The sequence below is a fragment of the Bos taurus genome, chromosome 9, assembly GCF_002263795.3.
Source record: "Bos taurus isolate L1 Dominette 01449 registration number 42190680 breed Hereford chromosome 9, ARS-UCD2.0, whole genome shotgun sequence".
NCBI classification, from domain to species: domain Eukaryota; kingdom Metazoa; phylum Chordata; class Mammalia; order Artiodactyla; family Bovidae; genus Bos; species Bos taurus.
The window spans coordinates 71,645,565-71,671,210 of record NC_037336.1 but is presented as its reverse complement, the minus strand read 5'-3'; the positions used below and the strand labels follow the sequence as shown (position 1 = coordinate 71,671,210).

Here is a 25,646-nt window from a genome sequence, read left to right as displayed (position 1 = left end):
TTATACATATTCTGTCATTTGAGATTAGAATTGCCTATCCCACATCTACTAATAAAAGAAGGGTTTTCTGAAATGCCAGAAAAGCCTCACCTAATACAGCAGTACTAGCACAGATTAAACACCAGCATAATTATCTGGGAGCTTTCAGTCCTTTTTAAAAAAGATTTTTTTAAAATGTCCATTTTCTCCATACTTTTAGATAAGCAAAACTTATAAAAAATATTTCACCTGGATGAAGATCTGTACCTGGTTGGCTAGTCAGTCCTGGGAGAGATTCCTGCAACTGGTAGGTTGAGGTCGTGGAGGATGAGCCATCAGCTGTGTTATTTGATGTCATGTATGCGCCATACGTCGATGCAGAGTAATACTGTGCATACTGGTTTTGGCCAAAGGCTGTGTAGGATGGATAATCCTGAAATAACAATTGAGATGTGTGTGTGTGAAAGACAGACTGTCCTCTGGCATGCTCCACAGAGGAGCAATCACAAGGTAACGGAAAGAAGAGTATCTGGCTCCACTGGTTCTGGAGTCCACAGTTTTAAAGTGATCCTAAAAAGCAGAGACCATTCTGTGGGCATCTTATACATGCACACAGTAATGAAATAACCTAGGGGGTTTTGCAAACCAGGTCCAGTACACACATTTGAATCTACCTAAAGATCATATATGCTTCACTCCCCTACTCAGAATTATGCACCCAAGGGTGTACATTGTCAGATCTTATGCACTTGAAGAGGAGAGAAGGAGATGCTTGTTTTCAATCTCATCTTCTAAAATCACCAGCAAGAAGGAGGTGTGCCCTTCCTTCACTTCCATACAGACCCTGGGCTGCATTATTGTGGTATTTGTTCCCTTTATAGGCTGCCCTTGATAATTTTGTTTTCTTGGCAGGAGATAATTTTAATAAAATGATTAAAAGATTTTCTTACCCAGTTTCTCACAGGCTACATTCCACCTCAGACCTTGACTTAAATAAATCTTTAGTGAGGTTTTCAAATATTTAGTTTGCATCATTTGTTAAGGAAAAAGGAAAGCCATTGGATTAATTCTTCTTACTTGCTTTTTATTAAAAGTTTTTAATAACCCTAAAATGATCTAAATAGTCCTTCAAAATCCTTTTACATATTACATTTTTTGATCCTCCCAAGTAGAACAAAGCAGTCTTTTCCTTATGCTTCTAATCTGTCTAGTGTATATTTCTATTATTATATCAAAATATTCTACCCCTCATCCATATTATTTTCATATTTATGTCTTCAGGAGGATTGGATCCTTTCAGAGAGCAGGGAACACTGACTTATGATTCTCAAATCTTCAATGCATAGTCAAAAAATCTAATGGCTAACAGGTACTCAATAAATGTCCAGTGTATTAATAAATGAGTGACTCAAATTAAGCAACCTGGATTATCAAAAATTCTTAATGTTTTATAATAAAATACACATACTGGTCTTGATGTTTAGTGTTTTAAGAAACCATTTTTCAAACTAATGCCAAATTATGCAGTTTAATCTTGTCAAAAATATTAACATTATTCCATTGTTTAATCATTAAATTTTCCTCTTAGCCTCTTGTTGTCTTAATAAAAATTGACAGGAGAAGGCAATTAATATAATTCCTTCAGTAAATCCAAAGAGCAAATGCTTGTGCAGTAACTTTTATTTTAAAATATACAGAAGTCCAGCAAGTCTGTTAAGAGTAAAATAGTGTACTGCTTACCCATGAAATCAGCTATCCTTCCATCTCAACTACTCTGAATATGACTGAGAGGTAGAAAATAAGAAAGTATCTGAATATATCACAAATTCATCTCCCTCCATGCTGATTCACCCTTTCAGAGACATTGCCTCTTGCTCCACATATAATTCTAACATGATTCTAGAAACCATCGTAGGTTTCAAAACTCACAAAACGATTAAGCAAACATCACTAAGAGGGCTAAGGAATTCTAGGAGCAGAGATAGTGACAAAAGCAAAAAATTACAGTTCTCAGGAGAGTAGGAACTAAAGTTATCAAAAAATTCATAGAACCAAAAAATAAAAGCAGGATGGAGTCTGAGATGCATTTTGTTTTGGCAAATATGATTTGGGTTTGGACCAAGCATGCTCTATACTCTAATCATAATCTGATTATTGATTATAGTTCAACCTATCAATTTTCATAACTTTTTTATTAAGAAAAAATAAAATTAATTTAGTATGGTTCAAGATAATCAGAAAGGATGCAGTAGATTTTCTCATTTCCTTCCATGACTAAAACAATCATGGCTTACATGTTTAAAAGGTAAACCTTTAACAATCAGGAAACCTAAAATACCCATAATTATACATATCCCAAGAATCTACATAGCTAATCTTTACTACTCTGAAATGCTGTCTTAACTTTAAATAAATAACATTTATTAACCTGATACTATTCTTCAAAAATCTGATATATATAAAAAGCATAAATATAAAAAGCTACCATACCTGTTGTGAACCACTGAAATTCGTGGAATTTGAAACTGAATTATTTGCATAAATAGTAGAAGATGGTGCAAAACTAGAACCTAGAGATAAAAGAACAAATTGCATTTAAAAAGTATTTCTTGAAAAATATTAAAATATTTCACTTTGCAGAATTCAATGCAATATATTTTAAAATTTGTTGTTGATGCAGTGAGATTTGAAATGGAGAGATTTTCAAGGGAAATATGCTTGGCTTTTTCTTGTGACAACTGGTAAATTCCTTCCTTTAGAATTCTGTAGAGTTAAACAGAAGTTTGTGGGAACAGTCTTACCAAGGACTCAGCTAACTTCCAAGGGCCAATGTCTACGTGTACAGAAGTACTCAAGGAATAAAATAGCGATAGTGAGACTACTTCCAGGAAACAACTGCAACTTTCCAATGGTCATATCAACTGCATCTGCATACAAAAACTACTCAGGTTTAAACAATTGGCTGAGGCTAGTTTAGGAAATAAACATACAGAATCCGTTTAGAAATGAGGCTTCCAGCATCCCATCTTTTTGTTCCTTTATGTCCTTCCCTTAGAACAAAAAAGCTGTAGGCTAGGGCTCAGACCCAAGGGAGAACTGTTGAGTTCATACCACAGTCATCTAAGGTTCGATAACCTAAAATTTTATGACAAAGTGAGCAAGTTATTTAGTTATTTGAAATTAGGGCAAAAACAAGCAAACTATCAATCTATAGATTCAAAAAAATATGTTCTCATGGAATGCACTTGTTAAGGAATAAAAGGCAGCTGATTATTTTTTTTATCAACATGTTTTGAAAAGCAATAGTATTAGGTAATAATGCAAATTAATGTAGCCTGGAATATCCAATATAAAAGTGTTTTGGGAAATAAATGGAAATGTCTCTATGGCCTTTTCTACACTGCCAACTAAAGCTGAGCAGCTCACTGTGGCTGAGGCATGTATGCAAATATTTATCTACCAACATTATAAGGAAAAAAGACACCTGTCATTTCAGCCAAAAAAGGCCTAAGTAATTATTTCATTTTAGACAATCAACCAAAATGTCAATATTTGTTCATTTGAATAATGTTCATATAGCCCCCAAACTATGACTAATCATTAGAAAAAAATGACAGATTAAAAAATGCTTTTACCATGTCACTAAATTATTTTCAGCAATTATTATACAATGTTCAAAAATAATTTTTAATCAGAGATAAAAACAAAAAGAAAAATTAAATAATGATCATATATGGAGAAAAAAGTTTTAAGAGGGGAGGTACAAATTATTTAAATATTCCTATTTAAGAAATACAGTACTAACAAGGTGGGAGGTATTTTAGAAATGAACAAAAAAAGAAATCCTCAATCATTCAACAGTAAATATAGGACTTAGAAAAGTGCTAACTCAATTTTAAATTAAATCAAAACAGCATTACATACATACGGAATCCTGACAAGAAAATGCTGGATTTTGTCATGAATCTTTGAAATCCCTTAAGTAGATGCCAAACATGTGACTGGTGTGGTGACTGGCTTGGAGGTTGCTTTGCTTGGACTTAGTTTCCTGCCAATTTTATGCAACTTAAGCTTAAGTATTTAAATTTAATATGGGTCGTGTTTCTTGACATATGTTGAGCTCTTTTCATCATGTTCCCTCTTAGTTATCTTTTCCAATGGTATCGTCTGAGCAGTGGTAGCATTTAATACTGTCTTCATGACTATATATTCTTAGTCTGAAGCCAAGGAATCTCATTCAAAGAATTCTTTCTCATTTAACATGTTTCCTGGGTGGCTGCTTACCTGGCATCTGGTAAGAATAAGGTGTCTGGCCTGGCTGTGGGGTAGAGAAGCCTGGGCTGTAACTGAGGCACCCACTCTGTAATGGGGACTGAGTTTGTGAGAGTCCACTCTCTGTCTTGATGCCCGGTAACATCACGCCCAGATCTGTTTGGAAAGTGCATGTGCAAACCATTTTATTAGTAAAATGATCGTGTTGTAACATGAGTTGCAACTTATATTAGAATATAAGAGTCTATATAAGAATATTAGAATATACAGCTACTAGCCAGCAGGATTATCTGCTTGTAACCAAAGAAGGAGAAGAGAGAAGAAGTGAAATACCGTAAGTGGGCAGGCTGTAGGGCTGTCCTGTCTGTGAGTAGGCAGTGTAGACGGCTGGCTGCTGCATCCCCGAATACTGAGTCTGGCCTGCATAGGCGGACATTGTTTGAGCTGCTGGTGTAGAAAGAATGTGTGGATAGGGCCTAAATATCAGAAAAATAGCATTACTGTGGCAACAAAGACTGCATATTATTTCAGACAGCTTAGATTCACTGAAACCTGATAATAGCCAGGACGTAATCCTCTTCTTTATCCACAATATCATTTTAACAATATAGAAAAGGACAAAAGTCTGAATGTCAGGAGACCGGGCTCTGCTATAACCCAGGCTCAATACCTTGGACAAATAAACTTTCTGAGTCTACACCTCACCTGTGAAAAGAAAACTTTGGTTTAGAAATCATCCTGAAAGTCTCTTCCAGGTCTATATTGCTTACGTCCGAAATAGTATTCCAACTGACATGTAGATGAGGAAAGTGGAGTCCAGGTCAGTTAATTAATGAGCCCAGGTCAGTTAATTAATTAACTCATGAGCCTTATTTCTTGTTACCATGCATGACCCAATGCCATGTAATGACTACAAAAGTCATTAAAAGCAGTAGGAAGAATTCCCTACAAGAACTAAAAATCTTACCAAAAAACTTCTTTAAAAAAGTACATAGCTTCTTGAAATGGAAAGCCATTCCTTTCATCTTGCCACATCTTACAGAATGTCCTCAAAATAGATATCCAATCTCTAGCCTATGCTTAAGGATAAACACTGTAGCTGCTGTAGAAAATAACTTTTAAATGTGCATGATCAGGAATCCCAAATCTTGACATATCTCCCTGATGGCAACCAAATTCAGATATACACCCAATATAGTTAAGCTTGAAATGTTTACCACTGTCCTCAAAATGACTACATTAGTTATACAAGCAATAGTGCATATTTTTCCAAAATGTTTATTAGAAGTTGAAATCCAATAAAAATATTATAAAGCTGGGACAAATTATGAAGTGTTGAGGTTTGAGTAAAATGTAATCTTTTCAGATTTTCTTTAAACTAGTAAGAGTTTTCAAAATTTTTATTTAAAAAATCAGTATATTCTGATCTGTGCTTGATGCTTTCTTCAAAATATATAAATGTTCAAGATTAAAGGAACTGTCTGGACAAAAGTGAATATATTCCTAGATTTGTGAAAGATGTTTATTTATAGGTCTAATGTATCCAATGAATCTATCTAAAAATCTATCTATTTAACTATCTATAACATTTATATCAGAGAAGGCAATGGCACCCCACTCCAGAACGCTTGCCTGGAAAATCCCATGGACGGAGGAGCCTGGTAGGCTGCAGTCCATGGGGTCGCTAGGAGTCGGACACGACTGAGCGACTTCACTTTCACTTTTCACTTTCATGCATTGGAGAAGGAAACGGCAACCCACTCCAGTGTTCTTGCCTGGAGAATCCCAGGGACGGGGGAGCCTGGTGGGCTGCCGTCTATGGGGTTGCACAGAGTCGGACATGACTAAAGCAACTTAGCAGCAGCAGCATTTATATATATAAATATATCCTGATTTAAAGTTATTATATTGTGTAAATATGATTAATCAGAATAATCCCAGAAAATTATTCTAACAAATCTGAAACTACTGACCACTTACTTGGAAGGATACAGCTGTGGGGAATATTGATGTGCGGATCTGGGGCTGTAGCCACTACTTGTTATTACTGTGAGACACAAAAAATAGAAAAAAGGTTGCTTCATAAATATGTTTCATTGGTTTCATTGGAGTAATCAAAACTAATTTAAAGAAATGACCATGTTAGAGAGGTATTTCACAAAATTCACTCTTTTCCTAAACAGAAAATTCATTCATTTTCTAAACAGAAACAGATGCCTAAACATTTTTTTCTAATTAAACTGTTCCATATTTGTTCTAGGAAAATGACATGATATCTTCTCACAAATCAATCCCCTTCATCATTCTTCCATTTTCTCAAATCAGTGGCATGCTTTTATGCATTAATATCCTATGAATAAATATCCTTGATTATAAGTAATTAAGCTTTCATGATATAAAAGTAAACCTTTTCATTTGCAAACTTCATGTTTTAAATTCCAAACATGATGACAAGATAGTGCTCTTCCTCTGCATTTACTCTAATAGAAATACAATATAAATTAAGAAAAATGCGATGTTTCAACCTTCATTTTCAAGTTATAAAATGATAATGCTTTCTATTTCCCTTCATTTTGTCAATCTGATGAGTAATTAAAATGCAGAGTCCAAATAATTCTCGTAATAACTGGAATATACACAGAAAGCGTGGATGCAACATGAAAAAAAACAGAACTATGACATCCAGCAGCAATCCTAATTACAAATGTATTTTGAACTCTCACAGACTAGACTTTTTTTGAGAAGATTTTAAAGGTGAAAATCAGGTCTTATCAACATTTCAGCCAAATATGCAGTCCCAAATTGGACTATTTCCAAAAGTTTGGAAGTTTCTTTTTCCTTTAACCATCTGCCTTGACTAAGACAGATGTATTGCAAATATATGGACCTAAAGTGTTAAGGCCGTCCCTTCAGAGCCAGTCCACACTGGGCAAGCACACAGAGTGTCTTTATTAGGCCATCTGCTGTTCATTCACTTTTCAAAAAGATTAAAGTAGTATACAATGCAGCACTGGAATTAGTTTAGCCTAATCAATCATAGTTATACTTCAAAGTACTGTGTCCTTTCTAAGTTGTTCATAATTCTGGAGCTAAACTTTTGGAATTGTAAAAGTGACAAATAGGTTTAGGTTGCTAACTATTTTATGAAACATGATATATTTCTATATCCAAAGGCTATTAAGTATCCTTGTGATCTATTGCTTCATAAACACATAGAATTTAATGTATTTAAAATGCTATTTGGACTGTACGCTGAGTATGGAGAGTGCATTATAGTTTTCATAGCAATAGTGCAGAAAGTACATTTTCAAGAATATTATGAATCAGTTTTGACAATCACTGGATATGATTTGAGGTGTAAAATCTTAAATGTTTTCAGCAACCAAAATTTAAGTGAATTTGCTTAGTATATTTAAAAATACATGGAGCAATGAGCCATTAATTTTCTACTTGTTTATTAAAAACATAGAAAATGTTCAAAACTTTCAAATCAATGCAATAAGAACAAGCCTTTTCTATCACACTATGGGGACTAAACATACATTGCATAATAGCAACAGTATATCGCATAGGAAATTCAGTCCGATTCATTAATTAACAATGATTAGCAGAAACATGATTAAGTAAGGCTTAATTCCACATTTTCATCTCATTTATAAAACTTCACTGTGGTACACGCAAGACTTAGACTATACTAATCAATTATTCTCAAGATTGTGAAGCACAAGGCTTTTCTAAAGTAATACCAAATAATGAAAAGAAATACTTAGCTTTTATTGAATTAGCCAAACAGTAGTATTTTTTAAAAAGCCTCACATATATGAACACAATTCTGAATATACAGGATGCTTCTTCCCTCTAATGAATGAATCTAGACATCATTAGAATAATGTACCCATAACAGTACAAAGGTTCAACTTTAAAAATTTTATATTAATGTCTATATGTTCATTTTTTAAGTAGAAAAAAAACCTGTGACTCAGAAAACTGTTTATATAAAACTTAGAAAATTTATACTTCTTGACTATACAGTATACATTTTATTCTAACTAATAAATCTGCAGATAACTAAAATAACAACAATACTGGATTAAAGTAAACTGAGATTACGCTGATCAAAGTAAAGACTGTTCCTACACAAAACAGCCTAATCTCTCCAGTATGATTTCTGGAACACCATGTACAAATTTAGGAGACCTTCCTTTTATTCCATATCAGCATTTAATTAATCAAGAAATGTACACAAAGCACTCAATGTATTATATTCCATCATTTCCTCATATAAAAGTAAGCAAACGTGTCTGTCTTCAGAATGTCTGAAAATTAGGTCAAACATATTTTTAATGAATATTATCAGATTCTCACAAGGTGGTATCAAGCAATCTTATTACTTATTACTGTAATACCTTAGATCACTGGCTCTCTAGGGGATGAGAGATGGGAGATGAGTAGCGGGGTGGGTGGAAATTTTGCCTGCCAGGGAGCATTAAAAATGCCAGGAGACATGGTACGCTGTCACAACGGAGGCATGCTACAGTCAACTTGCGATAGGTGCCAGGGATACTGATAAACACCTTCTATTGCAGAAGGCATATCTTCCACAAGAAACAAAAGGCCACGTTTTTAATAGCAGTGCTGTTGAGAATCCCTGACCTAAATCACTCTGTCCAGCTGAACTTGACTTCCCAGGTGGAGCAGTGGTAAAGAACCCATTAGCCAATGCAGGAGGTGAAAGATATGTGGGTTCAATCCCTGGGTCAGGAAGATCCCTTGGAGGAGGAAATGACAACCTTTCCAGGATTCTTGCCTGGAAAATCCCATGGACAGAGAAGCCTGGTGGGCTATAGTCCATGGAGTTGCAAAGAGTCAACCATGGCTGAGTGACTAAGTGCACGTGCATGTGTGCACGCGCACACACACACACATACACACACACACACACACACAACTGGACTTGGTCCATGGAGCTGGAAATATTCTATATCTGAGTTGTCTAATATGGTAGCCATTAAAAACTATTAAACATACAACTATTAAACAAGCCACTATTAAAAAAAATCCCACATACAACTTTTAAACACTTAGAATATTATTAATGTGACTAGATTAAAACATTTTTGCTTTTTAACCAAATAGTATTTAATTTAGACTTAAATAGCCACATATGGCCAGTGGCTACTTTTCTGGACAGCCCAACTCTAGATAATTCTTAAAAGAAAACTGGGAAACTATTTGTAAATATAATATGAGTAAATTCCAGACAGTAAAGTCCAGACAGCTTGACAGTTCACACATATTTCTTTTTACATCTCTATATTTTCCAATAAACTTTTAAAGAAAGGACTCTTGGACTGACCAGGACATTGTTCTAGACTCATTTATACCAGTGACCACCCGGGAGGCCGTGACTGTTTGGCCTTAACTATCTTTAACATCTCTGTGCCTCGATACTCTTGCTTCTTAAAATGGATCATCAGAAAGAAAGTGAAGTCGCTCAGTCGTGTCTGACTCTCTGCGATCCCGTGGACTGTAGTCCATCAGGCTCCTCCGTCCATGGGATTCTCCAGGCAAGAATACTGGAGTGGGTTACCATTTCCTTCTCCAGGGGATCTTCCCAACCCAGGGATCAAACCCAGGTCTCCCGCATTGCAGGCAGACGCTTTAACCTCTGAGCCACCACAATGCAGTACTGCAATTTCTTCTGGAGCTAACATCTTGTAATTTTTTCAGTCAGTTTTCATTAACTTTGTGGTATGCTATCTACGTATGTCAGCAAGTATTTAATTTCATTCTTAACCTTAAAAACTATGTTCATATATATATGCGTTTTGCAGAAAGTTTACAATAGTTATAGTAAGTTAGTAATACAAATGCTAGGGTAAGTTAGTACCTTATCTCCTGAACAGCAAGAGAATCGCTAGAAAGAATGTGAATCAGGACACAAGCTTCTCTATGCTGCTGCTGCTAAGTCGCTTCTGTCGTGTCTGACTCTGTGGGACCCCATAGACGGCAGCCCACCAGGCTCCTCCGTCCCTGGGGTTTTCCAGGCAAGAATGCTGGAGTGGGTTGCCATTTCCTTTTCCAATGCACTCATGCATGCTAAGTTGCTTCAGTCATGTCCGACTCTGTGCGACCCCATGGACAGCAGCCCACCATGGACAGAATGTCCACGGAATTCTCCAGGCAAGAGTACTGGAGTGAGTTGCCAGTTCCTTCTCCAAAGCTTCTCTATACAAAGTGTATAAATTATTATATCTTTATGTTTGGAGTACTAATATTTATGCGACTACATGGCAGCTGTTTCCAATCAGTGTGAACCAATGAAATGGGATCATCTGCATCTATAAAAATCAAATATATGCTATAATGACATTAGAGTTCAAGGCTTTACCTCCACTCTTTTTACATGAGAAGGATACCCACATCAAATTCTTGTATGTGAGAACATGAATAAGTATAAAATACATTAGAGTAGAATAACAGAACCAAGATTTAATAGCATGAATACTTTTCTAGGTTTAATGTTCATCTTTCTGCTATACAAATTCCTGCTCAGGTAAAAAAAAAAGTCCTCTCACCAGATAATCAACCAAACGAAATATTGTATTGGGGCAGGAGAGGGGGGGATCTTTAAGTCAACTCAATGAGTGTCCTTTGTGCCCACCTGGGAGTTATCAGGTATTTATATTTAAAGAGGATTGATGTTTAAAGAGACACTATTGTTCTCTTTGAAGCATTAGAGGGAAAGTCAGTGCTCTCAGAGGCTGGGTTCTAATGCGACCAGCATGTGCTCTCCTGCAGCCCATTAACCTTTAATACTTGTCACTCAGCTGCTTACACAGGAGGGTTTTTTTAAACCCAGAGAGGAAACAAGGTTATTTAGAAGGAATCAAATGGATAGTTTTACATCTCGAATGTTGGAGAGAAGGCAATTTTTAGTCATTTAAATGGGCAAGTTGAAGGAACAAACTTGACTATTACAACCTAATAATTGAATCAAGCACTGTATAAAATAATTATGAAAGAAGTGAGCTTTGCTTATTTCTAATGAGAAAGCTGGGGCATTGCTTGGTTGTCAACTGCAGATGCAGTAAAACGATTCCAAACGTTATTTCTAAAAAACACTGTTTTATGATAATACGTTTTCCCCAAAGTGAATTTATTGCTGAATTTATAAAAATCCAAATTCTCGATTACTCACTAGGAGGATGACATGGACCGCAATCTGTACAGAACAAGACACAAGCTTAAGGCTTTACCTGACCCAGTAAAAGTGTCAAGCGCTCCATCTCCAGTCGTGGCTGTGGTTTCACTGCTGTTCAAAGGCTCTGTTTTGACTGCAAGGAGAGACACTACGTAGAAGAATAAGTACATGTGAGTTATATTTCTAACTTTACATCAAAGATGCTGACTGTTCAACTAGTAGCTTTTCTAGCTACCATGGGCATGCAAGAGAAAATCTGAGAAGTCGATGAGGAGTTTTGTTAATTTAGCTTCTAAATGGACATGCATTTATAGAGGATTTAATCTAAAAATCTTCTGTCTAAGCTGCTTCTCTAGAATCTGGCTTTTCAAGGCAGTTAACCTGACACAGTGAAACAGCAGTATACATGTATTTGCATTTTTAACTCCCCTAAGCATACTCTGATATTATAGTCAAATGGCAGAAGAAAGGAATCATCAGTCAGCCTTTAGCACGCTGAATCCAAATCACAACAGAGATTTACTGCTTATGTTTTATTCTTCCCAAGGAGACATTAAAAGAAAAGACTGCTTAAGAACAACGGTGGCATATGCATATACAGAAACCTGGGTGTGTATTCATATAGTGGGTGGAAAATCAGGCACTCAAAAAATTTCTGCTCAACAAAAGACAAAAGAGCCATAAGGTATTGTTTTTTTTTTATTCTAATAGTATAATGATCTTTAATACATTATAGAGACAAGCATAGGAGATGGTTTTTACAGCAGGAAGTACAGCTTTTGAAAACTCTTTAATATATTATTTCTCCTTTGAGGTGGTATATCTTGGCAAAATCCTCTTTGGCAATGATGTCGCCACTGAGGTACACAATATTGCCATTAATAGATGCAACGAGTGTGGCGGGGGCTACGCAAAAGCCTCCACCCATTTTGTCACACCATATTTTCCCTTTGTGGGCAAAGCTCCATATATCACAGCAGCCAGGGAATACACTAAATTATTTTCTACTTGACACCTCTTATGTTTCCTAGTCATAAAAGGAATGATACAGTTAAAAACCTCAGAGGCAAGCAGAGAACTATAAAGAAAGCTGAAGACTAGCCAACTATGGACAAATACAGCCGAAAGAACAGTGGGCTCAGAGCACACCCACCAACCAAGCAAGTCAGCAACGTTACTCTGTTAGAAAAGCAATTAATGATGGAGAAACATGCAGTAATGACTACGTTCCCTTTCCACATGAACGGAATTGGCTGCACCCTCCCTCAGTGAGCTCTGGTGTTAATTTAGCATCCGTGATTTAACTATGTCATGAAGATTTGCTGGAAGATTCAAACTGCAAAGGTTGGAAAGAATCCAAACTCTAAACCATACTGCCTCACAGGCAGCACTAACTAACCAAGAATTCCTTTCATCTGTATAGAGATGATCCAGAGCAGGGTTTAGAAAGGTGTAACAGCTACTCTCAATGATGCAATGTCCTCATCTGACTTTTGACATATGACAGAAAGGAACCATCCAAAGCCTCCAGCAAAACTAAGGCAAGAGACAGTTTCTCAGAACCTCCAAATTCTAATTGTGGCTAAATTCCCATTTAAACATGTCTAAATCTATAAATGACATTTGTAAAATAGGTTTATTAATACTAAAGGTAATCTATATTGCACTTGTGAACCACGGAGAGTGGAGCAAAATGTCTAAAAAAACCCCCAAGCTAGACATGAGGTTTTAGTTCTGTTACTTTGAATCCCAACTTTGAGGTCTGATTTCAAAACCTTAATATTGGTGTTGATTATAATCTCCTCAATTTGAAAATTTCAGGTGGTCAAAAAGAGAAGGAAGGAAAGCTAGAGAATAAATGCAACCAGGTTGCATTCATTATCCTGGAAACATTTCTCATTAAAATTTTAAAGGTCTGCTGTTAGTCAAAGACAAAGGAGGTTCATTTAACTGAAAAGAGGCATCTCTAGAAAGAATATAAAGAGAAGCATACACACCAAGGTGCGTTCAGTGTACCAGAATGTAGGGATTTAAAATAATAAAGTGGATGCTAACATTTGGGGGAAAACAGTACACATTAATATGAACTTAATTTTCATATGTGGTAAGAGTTGAATAATAGGGAAAAGGGGGGGAATTAATCATGCTGCTTACAGAAAATAACTTATGCTCACAGGAGGCCAGCATCAACAAACATCTCTTGAGTAAGATGCAAAGTTGTTTTGATTTTTAGAGAGAAAGTAAATAATATTAAGTAATAATATTTGTTTCTCAGGGAAAGAAAACTTAGAAGTGAAATAGACATTATATGATTCGCTGATTTATTAAAGATGGTAAAATACAAAGAAGTGTCTAAAAATGATAATCACAAAGTTTGACAAATGAAAGAAATTTTCAGTAAAAGTCTGAATATATTTGAAATGTATTTCATTTTCTTTTGTCTTGCTTTTATCTCTATACTTTAAATGAGATATACCATATACTTTTCTAGAGGCAGGAAACTGTTAATTTAGTATATGCAAGGCACTATTAGAAAGATGTTCATCAATGAAACAAGTCTAGTTCTATGCATCTATTTTCTAAAACTTATAAAAATCCTCATTCCAAAAGTTTATTGTGTGTATTCACTGACATATTCAAAAAAATTTTTTTTTTTACTGTATTCTATTTTTTTTAACACAGAAATTAAACAGGGCTTTTAACTTTTTCTCAGGACAATGTCCAATATGACTACAGTACAAGCTATAAAACAGAAATAATAATGTTCTATTGAAGAAAAGCATCTTCTTCATCACCAAAACTCAAACTTACAAAATAAACATTTTGATTTAAAAAGCAGAAGTCATATTTTAGTCCTTAGGTTAGAGAGTTTTGTGGTTTTATTCTTCTACATGCTGCATATATGTAATTCAAGGGTTCATTTCCCAAAAGGTGAGATGAAAAAGCTACATACATGTAGCATTTTATACAGAACCATTATTTCAAAAAATAATTGTATTGCCAGGCCCCCTCCACACTAGTTATCCACTTGCAACTTAGATGTTTTTCATAAAGCCAAATACTGAAAAAAAGTCAAAATAATTTTATTATACTGATAAAATTTAATTTTATTTTTAACTTTTAAAAATAATTGATTTCTATGGACTAAATCAAAATTGCATGTGATTATTGTCAGGTGTCAGCTATGGCTACTGAATCATTGATTTTCTCTCTTTTCATCCCAACCTCTTCCATAACCTCACGCAAGTACTTTCAAAGCAAACTTAATCTTGTCACCTCAGATTATCTTCAGAATTCAAGTACAAAATTAATATATATTAATTATTTTTAGGGGAAGTCTATTATCATAACTCAAGGCTCATGTTCATTTGTTACAATATAAGGCTTAATTAATCCTTAAAACAGAGGTGACCCAAGTAATTTACATTTCACATGTTATCCTCAGAAATCTGTGTTTAAAATAGACCACAAAATATTGCATAGCCACCTCTGATAGTTTAGATTCGGGAAAGAATTTCAGGAAAAGTTAGTTCAGGAAGGATAAAATTTACAATTCAACAGAGGGGAAAGAAGTGTTGCCTACCAGTTTCATGATTTATGTTTTTCTAAATCAATTTTTTCATTTCAAAACCTATGAGCATCAAGTGTCTTTCATTTTAAATATCCGTAAACTATTTAGCTTTATAAAATGATTTGATGATGCTTACAATTTATAGCTTTCATTGCAAAAAGAAAATCTAAAAGAGCAGAGCCACAACAGTAGGTGGTTCTACTGCACAGACATATAATATTCAGAAACAAATTCATCCCATGTGAGCCAATCATCTATATACTAAAAATTCTAGGAGATCCTTTTCTATGCTATATAGATTTCAAATATAGAAAATACCATAAACCTGATCAGAATGTCTGATCCTGGTTCCCCCAAATCTTCTCTTTGAAGTATTTTCTTAATCTCCATGTAGAATCAAATATTCCCTCCCTCTGCTGTGCACCCACCTTGAACACATTATGCACTCATTATTTTCAGTTCTGTTTCCCTCTGCTAGACTTTTGGTCCCTTGATGGCCAGTATCATGTTCTATAGGTCACTGGGTTCCCATTTCCTAGCACAGAGCCTGGCATATAACAGGAACTTGATATATTTTAAGTGAGAAAGTGAAAATTCACATTTAGACCGTATCCTAAGAACTTCCAATGAATCTAAGTATTTTGCATATAAAGTAAGCTAATCATGTATCTTAACGCTATTAGGGAAATTAGAATCTTATATATGGAAGTAACTTTTCACATGATTGGCATGCATTTACATACATATTCATGCAAACACATGAAGCATGACACATGAAATAACATACATGAATCTGTATCAGGATCAGCAAACTACACCTTAAATGCCAAATCTACCCAATGGCTTGCTTTGTATAGCTTGTAAGCTAAGAATGATCCTTATATTTTTAAATAGTTAAAAAATATCAAAGAGGAATAATATTTTGTGATATATGAAAATTCTATGAATTTCAAATTTCAGTGTTCACAGATGAAGTTTTATTTGAATATGGTCCTGCTCAGTTGTTTACATATTGTCTATGGCTGCTTTTGTGCAATGAAAGCAGAGTTGAGTTTCAACAGAGACATATGGCCTGCAAAGCTGAAAATATTTACTATTTGACTATTTACAGAAAAAAGTTTGTTGACCACTGATCTATATGCCAAGGTATGATTGTATTTACTCTATTTTTATTGACTGTTCTTCATTTTAACAATTTAACAAGTGACAAAGATTTGAAAGGAAAATCTAGGTTCCAATATAAATCTGCAGATATTATTATATAATTAGGATTAAGGTGATGAACCCTTATAAATTAAGGAATAATATAATATATTTATATAGCACCAAGGTAGTATGGTGGGATATTAAGGTGATACTATTGGTAGTCATATTAGTAAAAACTATTAAAATTATCTTTTTGAAAATCTAGAGTTAATGGAAAGATTTTGAAAAGCCACTAAATTAGCTTTTGCTTTTTGTTTTATTATAATAATTTTATAAAGTAATCTAATTCCATCAGTAAAATCCAGAATTATAAATAAAATAGTTTACTCTCAATGGGAAATGTGCACCACATGCTTAGCTATGTTACAAATACATGGCATAAAGAGTCATTTAAATTCTATTTCATATCATTATGCCACCAAGATATAATAAACTATATTATGTAATTAAAATTTATAAATAAATTATATTGTCAATGATATATACAAATAAATTAAATTTATAAAGTATACATGTATAAATAAATAAATAAAATTGTATTATCATTAATAAAGTATACTTAACATTTAATTACTAAAAGTTTGCCTCTGTGGCCAGTTTACATGTTTTAAATGAAGAAAATGTATTATTTGACTAAGCATTGGACGGTCTTTTAACACACTGCATGTTTACATTTTCCTTAAAAACTGTTGCCTAATTATCAATGAATTATTAATTAAAGAAAAGGGATTATACTGATTTGTGTGTGTGCATGCTCAGTCATGTCTAACTCTTTGCAACCCCATGGACTGTAGCCCACCAGGCTCCTCTGTCCATAGAATTTTCCAGACAAGAATACTGGAGTGGGTTGCTATTTCCTCCTCCAGGAGATTTTCACAACCCAGGGATCGAACCCATGTGTCCTGTGTCTCCTGCATTGGCAAGCGGATTCTTTACCACTGAGCCACCTGGGAAGCTGGTTTATATTACCAAAAATTTACATACGTTATATAATTTAAAACAAAAGCCTTGCCAGTGAAGTATTACTAGCTTCCTTTTATAGAAAAGAATTAAAACTCAGACAGGTTAAGTAACTTGTCTAAGAAGACACAGCTGGTAAATACATTACCACGTTTCACATCCATAGCCCTCCTGACACAGAAATCTTTGTTTTTCCCATATGGTCACACAACCCTTAAACATTAATACAAAGAACCAGGAAAACTTGATGTTTTACACTTAGAAAAATGTTTCTGTTGGAAATTAGATGTAAATTACTAAATATTGATTATATATATATTCACTATTGTAAAGTTGTGTGTGTTATGTTAATAGTTTAGAATAGAATAACAGCTAAGTACGATTTTAAAATCTTAAATGTTTATAAAAACATGAAAATTAGAATATTTTGTTACATGATAATTTAATGAAATTTAAATTTCAGAGTTGATAAATTAAGTTTTATTGGAACCTGACCACTCTTGTTCATTTTTGTAGTGCCTATGGCTACTTCTGAGGCACAGTGATGGAGTTGCACAGATGAGACAGAGACAGCATAGTCTACAAAGCCTAAAACATTTCCTGTCTGGCTGTTTACAGGAAAAAACCCTTGAGTTATTATTAAGAGGAACTAAATTCTGGCAACATATTTTTACATATGAAAAGTATGTTTTAAGTGTGGAATTGAAAAAAAGAAACTAAAATTATAAAAATTTAAATAATGGGCATAACGGAGTTCTCTTCATTCACTGATCATACATCAAATTTAATCTACATACAGCAAGGTCCAGGCAAACTGTGGCTATTCCAGCTGCTTGCTTGTAATGCACATTTCTAACACGTCCTGAGCTCTTCTTTTTAATCCAAGAATTGGGTGATTCCACAGAAGCTTTATATGGTTTTAATTTTTAAATTTTGATAGTTTAACCTTTGGTTTTGGAGAAAGTGTATTATATTGGTGGTTGTTAAGTCACTAAGTCATGTCTGACTTTTTGTGACCCTATGGACTGCAGCCCGTCAAGCTTCCTCTGTCCATGGGATTCCCCAGGCAAGAATATTAGAGTAGAACGCCATTTCCTTCTCCAGGGGATCTTCCTGATCCAGGGATCAAACACGTCTCTTGCACTGCAGGCAGATTCTTTACCAACTGAGCCACCAGAGAAACCCATATTTATATCATATGTATGTAAATAAAGGACTGTAGCTAACATCTATAATTCAAAACATCTTAAGAGACAACTTATAATTTTAAAAATATAGCTTTCATTACTGGAAATTTTTTAAATGGTAAGTTTTAAAAGTTAGTATTACTTTAAGCATTTTAATCGTAATGTTTATTAAAGTCTACAAAATATAAAATATCTTTCTGCCATGCTATGAATTTAATTTATGAAAGTCTATAGGCTTCCCAGGTGGCTCTGTGGGTAAAGAATCCTCCTGCAGTGGAGGAGACACAGGAGACATGAGTTTGATCCCTGGGTCAGGAAGATCCCTTAGTGGAGGAAATGGCAAGCCATTCCAGTATTCTTGCCTGGAGGATCCCATGGACAGAGGAGCCTGGAGGGCTACAGTCCATGGGGTCACAAAGAGTCAGATACGACTGGGGCAACTGAGCATACACACTCACAGGCTATGGAGACTGAATTTATACATAGGCACAATCTGCTTCAACTGCTCTTATTAACGTGACAGTTGTGCTGAATTCTTACCATATAATGAACAGATAAGTAGTTAGAAAAGTAATAGATGCAGCCATTTGTGAAAATTATGAAAAACCTAAGAAAAGAACACCACTGACCCAAGATTAGAACACTAGTTGATATGAAAAATGTAGCCAACTATCAATAAACAACTAAAAGGTGTGTTCATGTCTCCTTTTCTTTTTATAAGAACTGAATACAGAAAAGGGAGTGCAAACAGAAACAGCAACAGGAAGCAAACCAGAAGGGCAAATCCACACATCCAAACACATGCAGTGTACCATCATCTCTCATACTTGTTGCGGAGGAGGGGGTATTGCAGCTCAGCAACCAGTCTGCAGTGTTTAAAACAGTCATGTTGTCCCCTGAGAACAGGAACAGCATAGGGGTTCATTGTCGGAATGCCTGCTCAGTGTACGAGGACAGTCATCAGTTGCACTGATGCTTGTACTGCTTTCTGGCCCTCTTGCCACAATTACAACTGCATGGCGTAATTTTTACATTTTAGTGTATCAGGTCTGTTTAGTTCAGTTAAATATATATAGAACAATGATTAGTGACCTTCCAGGTCTGATTTCAGAGTGCATGGGATTTTTAAAAAATCTCTTATTTACATCCAAGTTAAGGTTTAAATATAAATGTTCTTACTCCACAAGTTATCACTAAAAAATCCTATAAATTTGCAATCCTACAATTAATTAGCTGAAATTACAGATGCATGTTTAGAGACAGATAAACACTATAAACAGGGAAAATGTTAATTTACAAAGGGTTTGGGTAAAAAAATGATTAAATACAGGCAAGTTGCAATCCACACAACTCTACAAAGAAAATTTTAGAGTTCACAGTTATTCTAAAATAAGTGTAAAGAGGTGTATAAATTTCATAAATTTAAAAGAAAATATGATGTGGCAAATGCTTTGCTAATATCTAATAACATGAATAGCTTATAAATTAAAATAATTTTCAAATAATTTTTCACTCATTAATGAAAACAACTAAATCTACAAAACTTCAAAAGAACTGTGAATAATTTAAAATGCAGCTTATATATGTGTATGAAGTGAAGTGAAGTGAAGTGGCTCAGTCGTGTCTGACTCTTTGCGACCCCGTGGACTGTAGCTCACCAGGCTCCTCCATCCACGGGATTCTCCAGGCAAGAATACTGGAGTGAGTTGCCATTTCCTTCTCCAGGGGATCTTCCCGACCCACGGATCAAACCCAGGTCTCCCACATTGCAGGCAGACGCTTTAACCTCTGAGCCACCAGGGAAGCCCATATATGTGTATATATGTGCGTATATATGTATAGTGTTAGTCACTCAGTTGTGTCCATTTCTTTGCAACCCTGTGGACTGCAGCTGCCAGGCTCCTCTGTCCATTGTGATTCTCCAGGCAAGAAGACTAGAGTGGATTGCCATTCCCTTCTCCAGGGGATCTTCCCCATCCAGGGATCAAACCCAGGTCTCCTGCACTGCAGGCAGATTCTTTACCATCTGAGCCACCAGGGAAGCCCATATATATGTACAAGTGAAGTCGCTCAGTTGTATCTGACTCTTTGCAACCCCATGGACTGTAGCCTACCATGCTCCTCCATCCATGGGATTTTCCAGGCACGAGTACTGGAGTGGGTTGCCATTTCCTTCTCCAGAGGATCTTCCCAACCCAGGGATTGAACCTGGGTCTCCCGCATTGTAGGCAGACGCTTTACCATCTGAGCCATCAGGGAAGTCCGTATATATGTATAGGCTTTTGAAATATATGTATATATATATATATATATATATATATACACACACACACATATATATATATTCTGATGCAAATATCAGATCATATTTTCTTACAAGTTGAATGTATTTTATAATAGCAATAGGGTGGAATATTTTAAACAGTTGCTATTGTTGCCATATGCTGTGACATAATTATAAGCTAATCAAATGAGATGTCTGAAAAAAATTTCAATTTCTATTCTAAATACATGTTAGGTATTTCTCTCTTTGAAAAGAAAATGCAGCAGATATGGACATTTTTCTATTTCCAAAACCATTTTTAAGAACAATTTTGGAGCAGGCTTTCTCTTAAAATTCAAAATAAACCCCAAAACTAGCATAATTTCTTTTTTGAGGGGGGGTGTGTTAAGATCAGAATGTAAATCCTTTGGACACATTTTGTACATTTTAAAAAATATTTACAAGGGCAAATACAAAAAGAAAGCCTTGCTAAAAACCTTTAAAATGTTGCTCAGGGCTATCTATTCTTTCTGAATATTTCCAGTTATAGAGGAGGAGCAAAAATATCAAGAAAATGAACAGAACAACAAATAATCCACTAAGTATATAATACTCTGATGTTATTGCTAATGAGATATTTACTTACTAGCATACTTCTACCATGTAAAATTACAACAAACATTGCAATGTGATTCAGGGTGTCTTCAGGGTTGTACACTTACCTCCTGTCCCATTTGTGGTGACCGAAGTGCTGCTGAGATTAGTTTTCTCCAATTTGGAGCTTCCAGGAGTATCACCACCTCCAACAAGAGGATGAGGACTTGCTAGGTCCTGCATTTCCATAGACCTATTAGAGATAAATTTGAAAATTTCAGCAGTGATTTCTTAACAAACTACATAAATCACTCTACTGAACATGCATGTGATCTCACAATAACAGGAATTGAAACCCATAGCTAAGAATTTTTTGTTAACTAGGTGAACATGGCAGTCCATCAAAAATGAATAAATAAGTAAAGCATCCATGATAGATTCATTGGTTATTTGTAATAACTGGGGGAAAAAAAAAACAACTCACATCTATAGGAAGAAATGAAGAGTGACAGAAAGGTAAATTTAAGTAAATACAAAAAAATTATCTTATATTTTTTTAATCCATGAAATAGTGAACTGTCCAACTGATAATAGAAGATAAAAGTAAAATATATGACAACTACAGCATAAAAATAGTTGCCAGGAGTGGGACTGGGCAGAGATGAACAGCAGAGCATAGAGAATTTTCCGGACAGTGAAAATCACTCTGTATTATATTGTAATGAAAGATGAGTGTCATTATACAATATTCAAACCCACTGAATGTACAAAACTAAGAGCTAACCCCTAGGTAAACTATGTACAGTGTCGGTTCATCCTTGGTAACAAATGCACCATCCTGGCGAGTGAGGCTGGAATGGTAACAGGAGAGGTTACACGTGTAGGGTAAGAAGTAGATGGGACATCTTTGTACCTACTTCTCAATTTTGCTGTAAATGTTAAACTGCTCTAAAAAATAAAGTCTTAGGAAAAATCAGATCACATTTTTTTGTATGCAAATAAAGCTGTGATTAGTGAGAAATGGTTGGTGGTGGTTTAGTAGCTAAGTCGTGTCTGACTCTTGTGACCCATGGACAGAGGAGCCAGACGGAGGAGTCCATGGGATTCTCCAGGTAAGAGTACTGGAGTGGGGTGCCATTTCCTTCTCCATTAGTGAGAAATATATACCTTTTAATGGTTACATAAGAAAAGGAGAAGGATTTAAAATCTAAGAACGATCTTCCCACCTTAAGAAAACTAAAAGAAAAGCAGTTGAACCCAAAGTAAGTCGAAGAAGGGAAACAATAAAAAGCAAAAATCGCTGAAACAAAATCTATGAACAATATAGACAACTTACAAATCCAGAGTTTGATCATTAGAGATACTAAAGATATTAAAAATGGTAAGATAATATTATAAACAACATTATGCCAAATAATTCAATAATTTAGATAAAATCAGACTTTCTTAAAAGAACATAAACTATAAAAATGGCTAACAACTTTTACAAGCTGTCCTACAATTAAATTGAATACATAATTAAACACTTGAAAAAATCTCCAGGTCCAAATGATTTCATTAGTGAATACTAGCAGACATTTAAGGAAAAATAACAACAATATTTTTTAAATTCTTTTGGAAAAAGTAGGAGTAACACTTTTTACTCTATTGTATGTGACCAGAATTACTCTGATCCAAAATCTGCCAAAGGCAATGCCAAGAAAAAAAAATTATGGATCTATATTTCTCATGATCATAGGTGAAAATATAGTTTTGACATATTGGACATATAATCAAATAAAATCCAGTACTAAAAAGAATAATATATGATGACCAGGTGTGTTTAATCCTAAGAATTCAAACTGAGTTAACACCTGAAAATCAAAAAATGCAATCCAATATATTAACAGAATATGTTTTCAATGGGTATAAAAACCACTTCACAATATTCATCATCCATTCATACAACTCTCAGCAAACTAGGAAAAGAAGCATTTTCCTCCCATATGATAAAGATCATTCTTGAAAAATCTACATCTTTTATTATATTTAATGATGAAATACTGAGTTACTTCTCACAGGTTCACTAATGATGAACCTGTATTTCATGCAGCTTCTGCATCACAGGAGGATTCTTTACTGCTGAGCCACCTGGGAAGCCAATATATTTTGTATATGCATATAATTATGAATTATATCTATAATATTATATTTATTATAACTATGTATTGCTTATAGAAAAGATGTGAAAAGGCAAAGATATCTTTTTTCCACTTCAACACAACTTTATCAGCATTCTTTGTCAGTGGGAGAAAACAAGAATGAATAAATAAAAGGAGTAAAGCTTAGAAAAGTAAAAAAGGTTAATTCACAGAGCACATAATTGTTTATGTAAAAAATTCTGAGAAATCCATTAAAGAAAAACAAAACCCTATTAGAACTAATGATTGAATTTATCAAAATTACAGGTACAAGGGTGATACTAATACTGAATAAAAATATAGACCAAAAATGTCTGAAACGTCAGTGTCTCTCTAGTTCATATACTGAACTATCAAAAGAGGAGGTTGGAAGCTGGGCTATTCAGTCTCTCTTCAGCTCAACTCAACTCCAAGAGGAATCTGAATGCTCAGACCCTCACCTTCACTGCGAGCCAGAGCAAAGATTTAGACTTATTGAGAAATACAACAAAACAAATATCATGCTTCAGTCTCTACTGGCTTTTTGGACATAATCTTCAGAAGACTACACATACATAATATTCAGAATACTATAAATATTTTGTACATAATGTGCAGATGACTTCTTGAGTCATAACAAGAAGCAGGACTATAGTACACATAACAGAGATAAAACACAGTAAAAAGAAGTAGATTTGCAAGTGACTTAGGTTTTGGAATGCACAAACAAGGATTGAAAAACTATTTTGTATGTATAAAAAAATTATAGGAAAAGATAAGCACACAAGGTATATACATATATATATATGCCATGTATATAAATACATATATGCATGAATACATATGTGTCATATATATTTTATGTGCATGTGTGCATGCTAAGTCACTTCAGTTGTGTCTGACTCTTTGTGACCCTATGGACTGTAGCCCGCCAGGCTCCTCTCTCTATGGGATTCTCCAAGCAAGAATACTGGAATGGATTGCCATGCCCTCCTCCAGGGGATCTTCCTGATTCAGGGATAGAACCTGTGTTTCATGCAGCTTCTGCATCACAGGGGGATTCTTTACTGCTGAGCCACCTGGGAAGCCCATATATTTTCTATATGCATATAATTATGAATTATATCTATAATATCGTATTTATTATATCTACGTATTGCTTATAGAAAATATATGAAAACACCAAGAAATACCCAAATGAAAGTTCTAGAATGAAAATTATAAAATAGAAAATAAATAAATATTAAATTAAAACATAGACTTTGGATGGACTTATAAGGATACTGCAAAAGAAATCAGTAAATCTGAAACTGAGCCAGTAGAAATTATCCAAACTGAAGCAAAGAGGAAAAAAAGAAAGTGAAGAAAAACTAAAAAGCCTCTTGATGAGGTGAAAGAGGAGAATGAAAAACCTGGCTTAAAACTCAATATTCAAAAAACTAAGATCATGGCATCTGGTCCTATCCCTTCATGGCAAATAGACGGGGGAAAAGTGGAAACAGTGGCAGACTTTATTTTCTTGGGTTCTGAAATCACTACAGATGATGACTGAAGCCATGAAATTAAGACACTTTCTCCTTAAAAGAAAGGCTATAACAAACCTAGATAGTGTATTAAAAAACAGAGACATCACTTTGCCAACAAAAGTCCGTCTAGCCAAAGCTATGGTTTTTCCAGTAGTCACGTATGGATGTGAGAATTTAACTGTAAAGAAAGCTGAGCACCAAAGAATCGATGCTTTCGATTTGTGGTGTTGGAGAAGACTCTTGAGGGTCCCTTGAACAGCAAGGAGATCAAACCAGTCAATCCTAAAGGAAATCAGTCCTGAATATTCATTGGAAGGACTGATGCTAAAGCTGAAGCTCAGATACTTTGGCCACTTGATACAAAGAGCTGACTCACTGGAAACAACCCAGATGCAGGGAAAGTTTGAGGGCAGGAGGAGTAGGGGCAACAGAGGATGAGATAGTTGGATGGCATCACTGACTCAACGGACATGAGTTTAAGCAAATTCTGTCAGACAGTGAAGGAAAGACAGGAAGCCTGGCATGCTGCAGTCCAAGGGGTCGCAAAGAGTCCGAGACAACTTAGCAACTGAATAACAACAAAAAATAAGTAACTTGTGGGATATTATCAGAAAGCAAGGAAAGGAATGAAACAGAATAATTTCAGAATAAATAATGGCCAAATTTGATAATAAACAGCCACCCATAAAGCCTTGAAACACAACAAATGAGAAAAAGAAAACCAA

General features: G+C 34.8%; 1 protein-coding gene across 11 annotated transcripts in view; it reads right to left on the bottom strand.

The window, feature by feature from the left end:
• Positions 1-25,646, bottom strand: part of EYA4 (EYA transcriptional coactivator and phosphatase 4) — a 365,682-nt gene that overhangs the window by 56,823 nt on the left and 283,213 nt on the right. For 5 of the 11 annotated variants that reach the window (XM_005210938.5, XM_059889794.1, XM_024997013.2 and 2 more), the window contains exons 4-11: positions 21,365-21,489; positions 19,207-19,275; positions 11,511-11,603; positions 6,232-6,298; positions 4,585-4,727; positions 4,264-4,407; positions 2,470-2,549; positions 229-412 (exon numbers count right to left, since the gene is read on the bottom strand). In XM_005210938.5, the coding sequence (XP_005210995.1) occupies positions 229-412; positions 2,470-2,549; positions 4,264-4,407; positions 4,585-4,727; positions 6,232-6,298; positions 11,511-11,603; positions 19,207-19,275; positions 21,365-21,489 (905 nt within the window). Of the gene's footprint in view, positions 1-228; positions 413-2,469; positions 2,550-4,263; positions 4,408-4,584; positions 4,728-6,231; positions 6,299-11,510; positions 11,604-19,206; positions 19,276-21,364; positions 21,490-25,646 lie in introns of those variants that run through there. The other 6 variants (XM_024997016.2, XM_024997015.2, XM_024997018.2 and 3 more) reach the window with 4 other exon arrangements.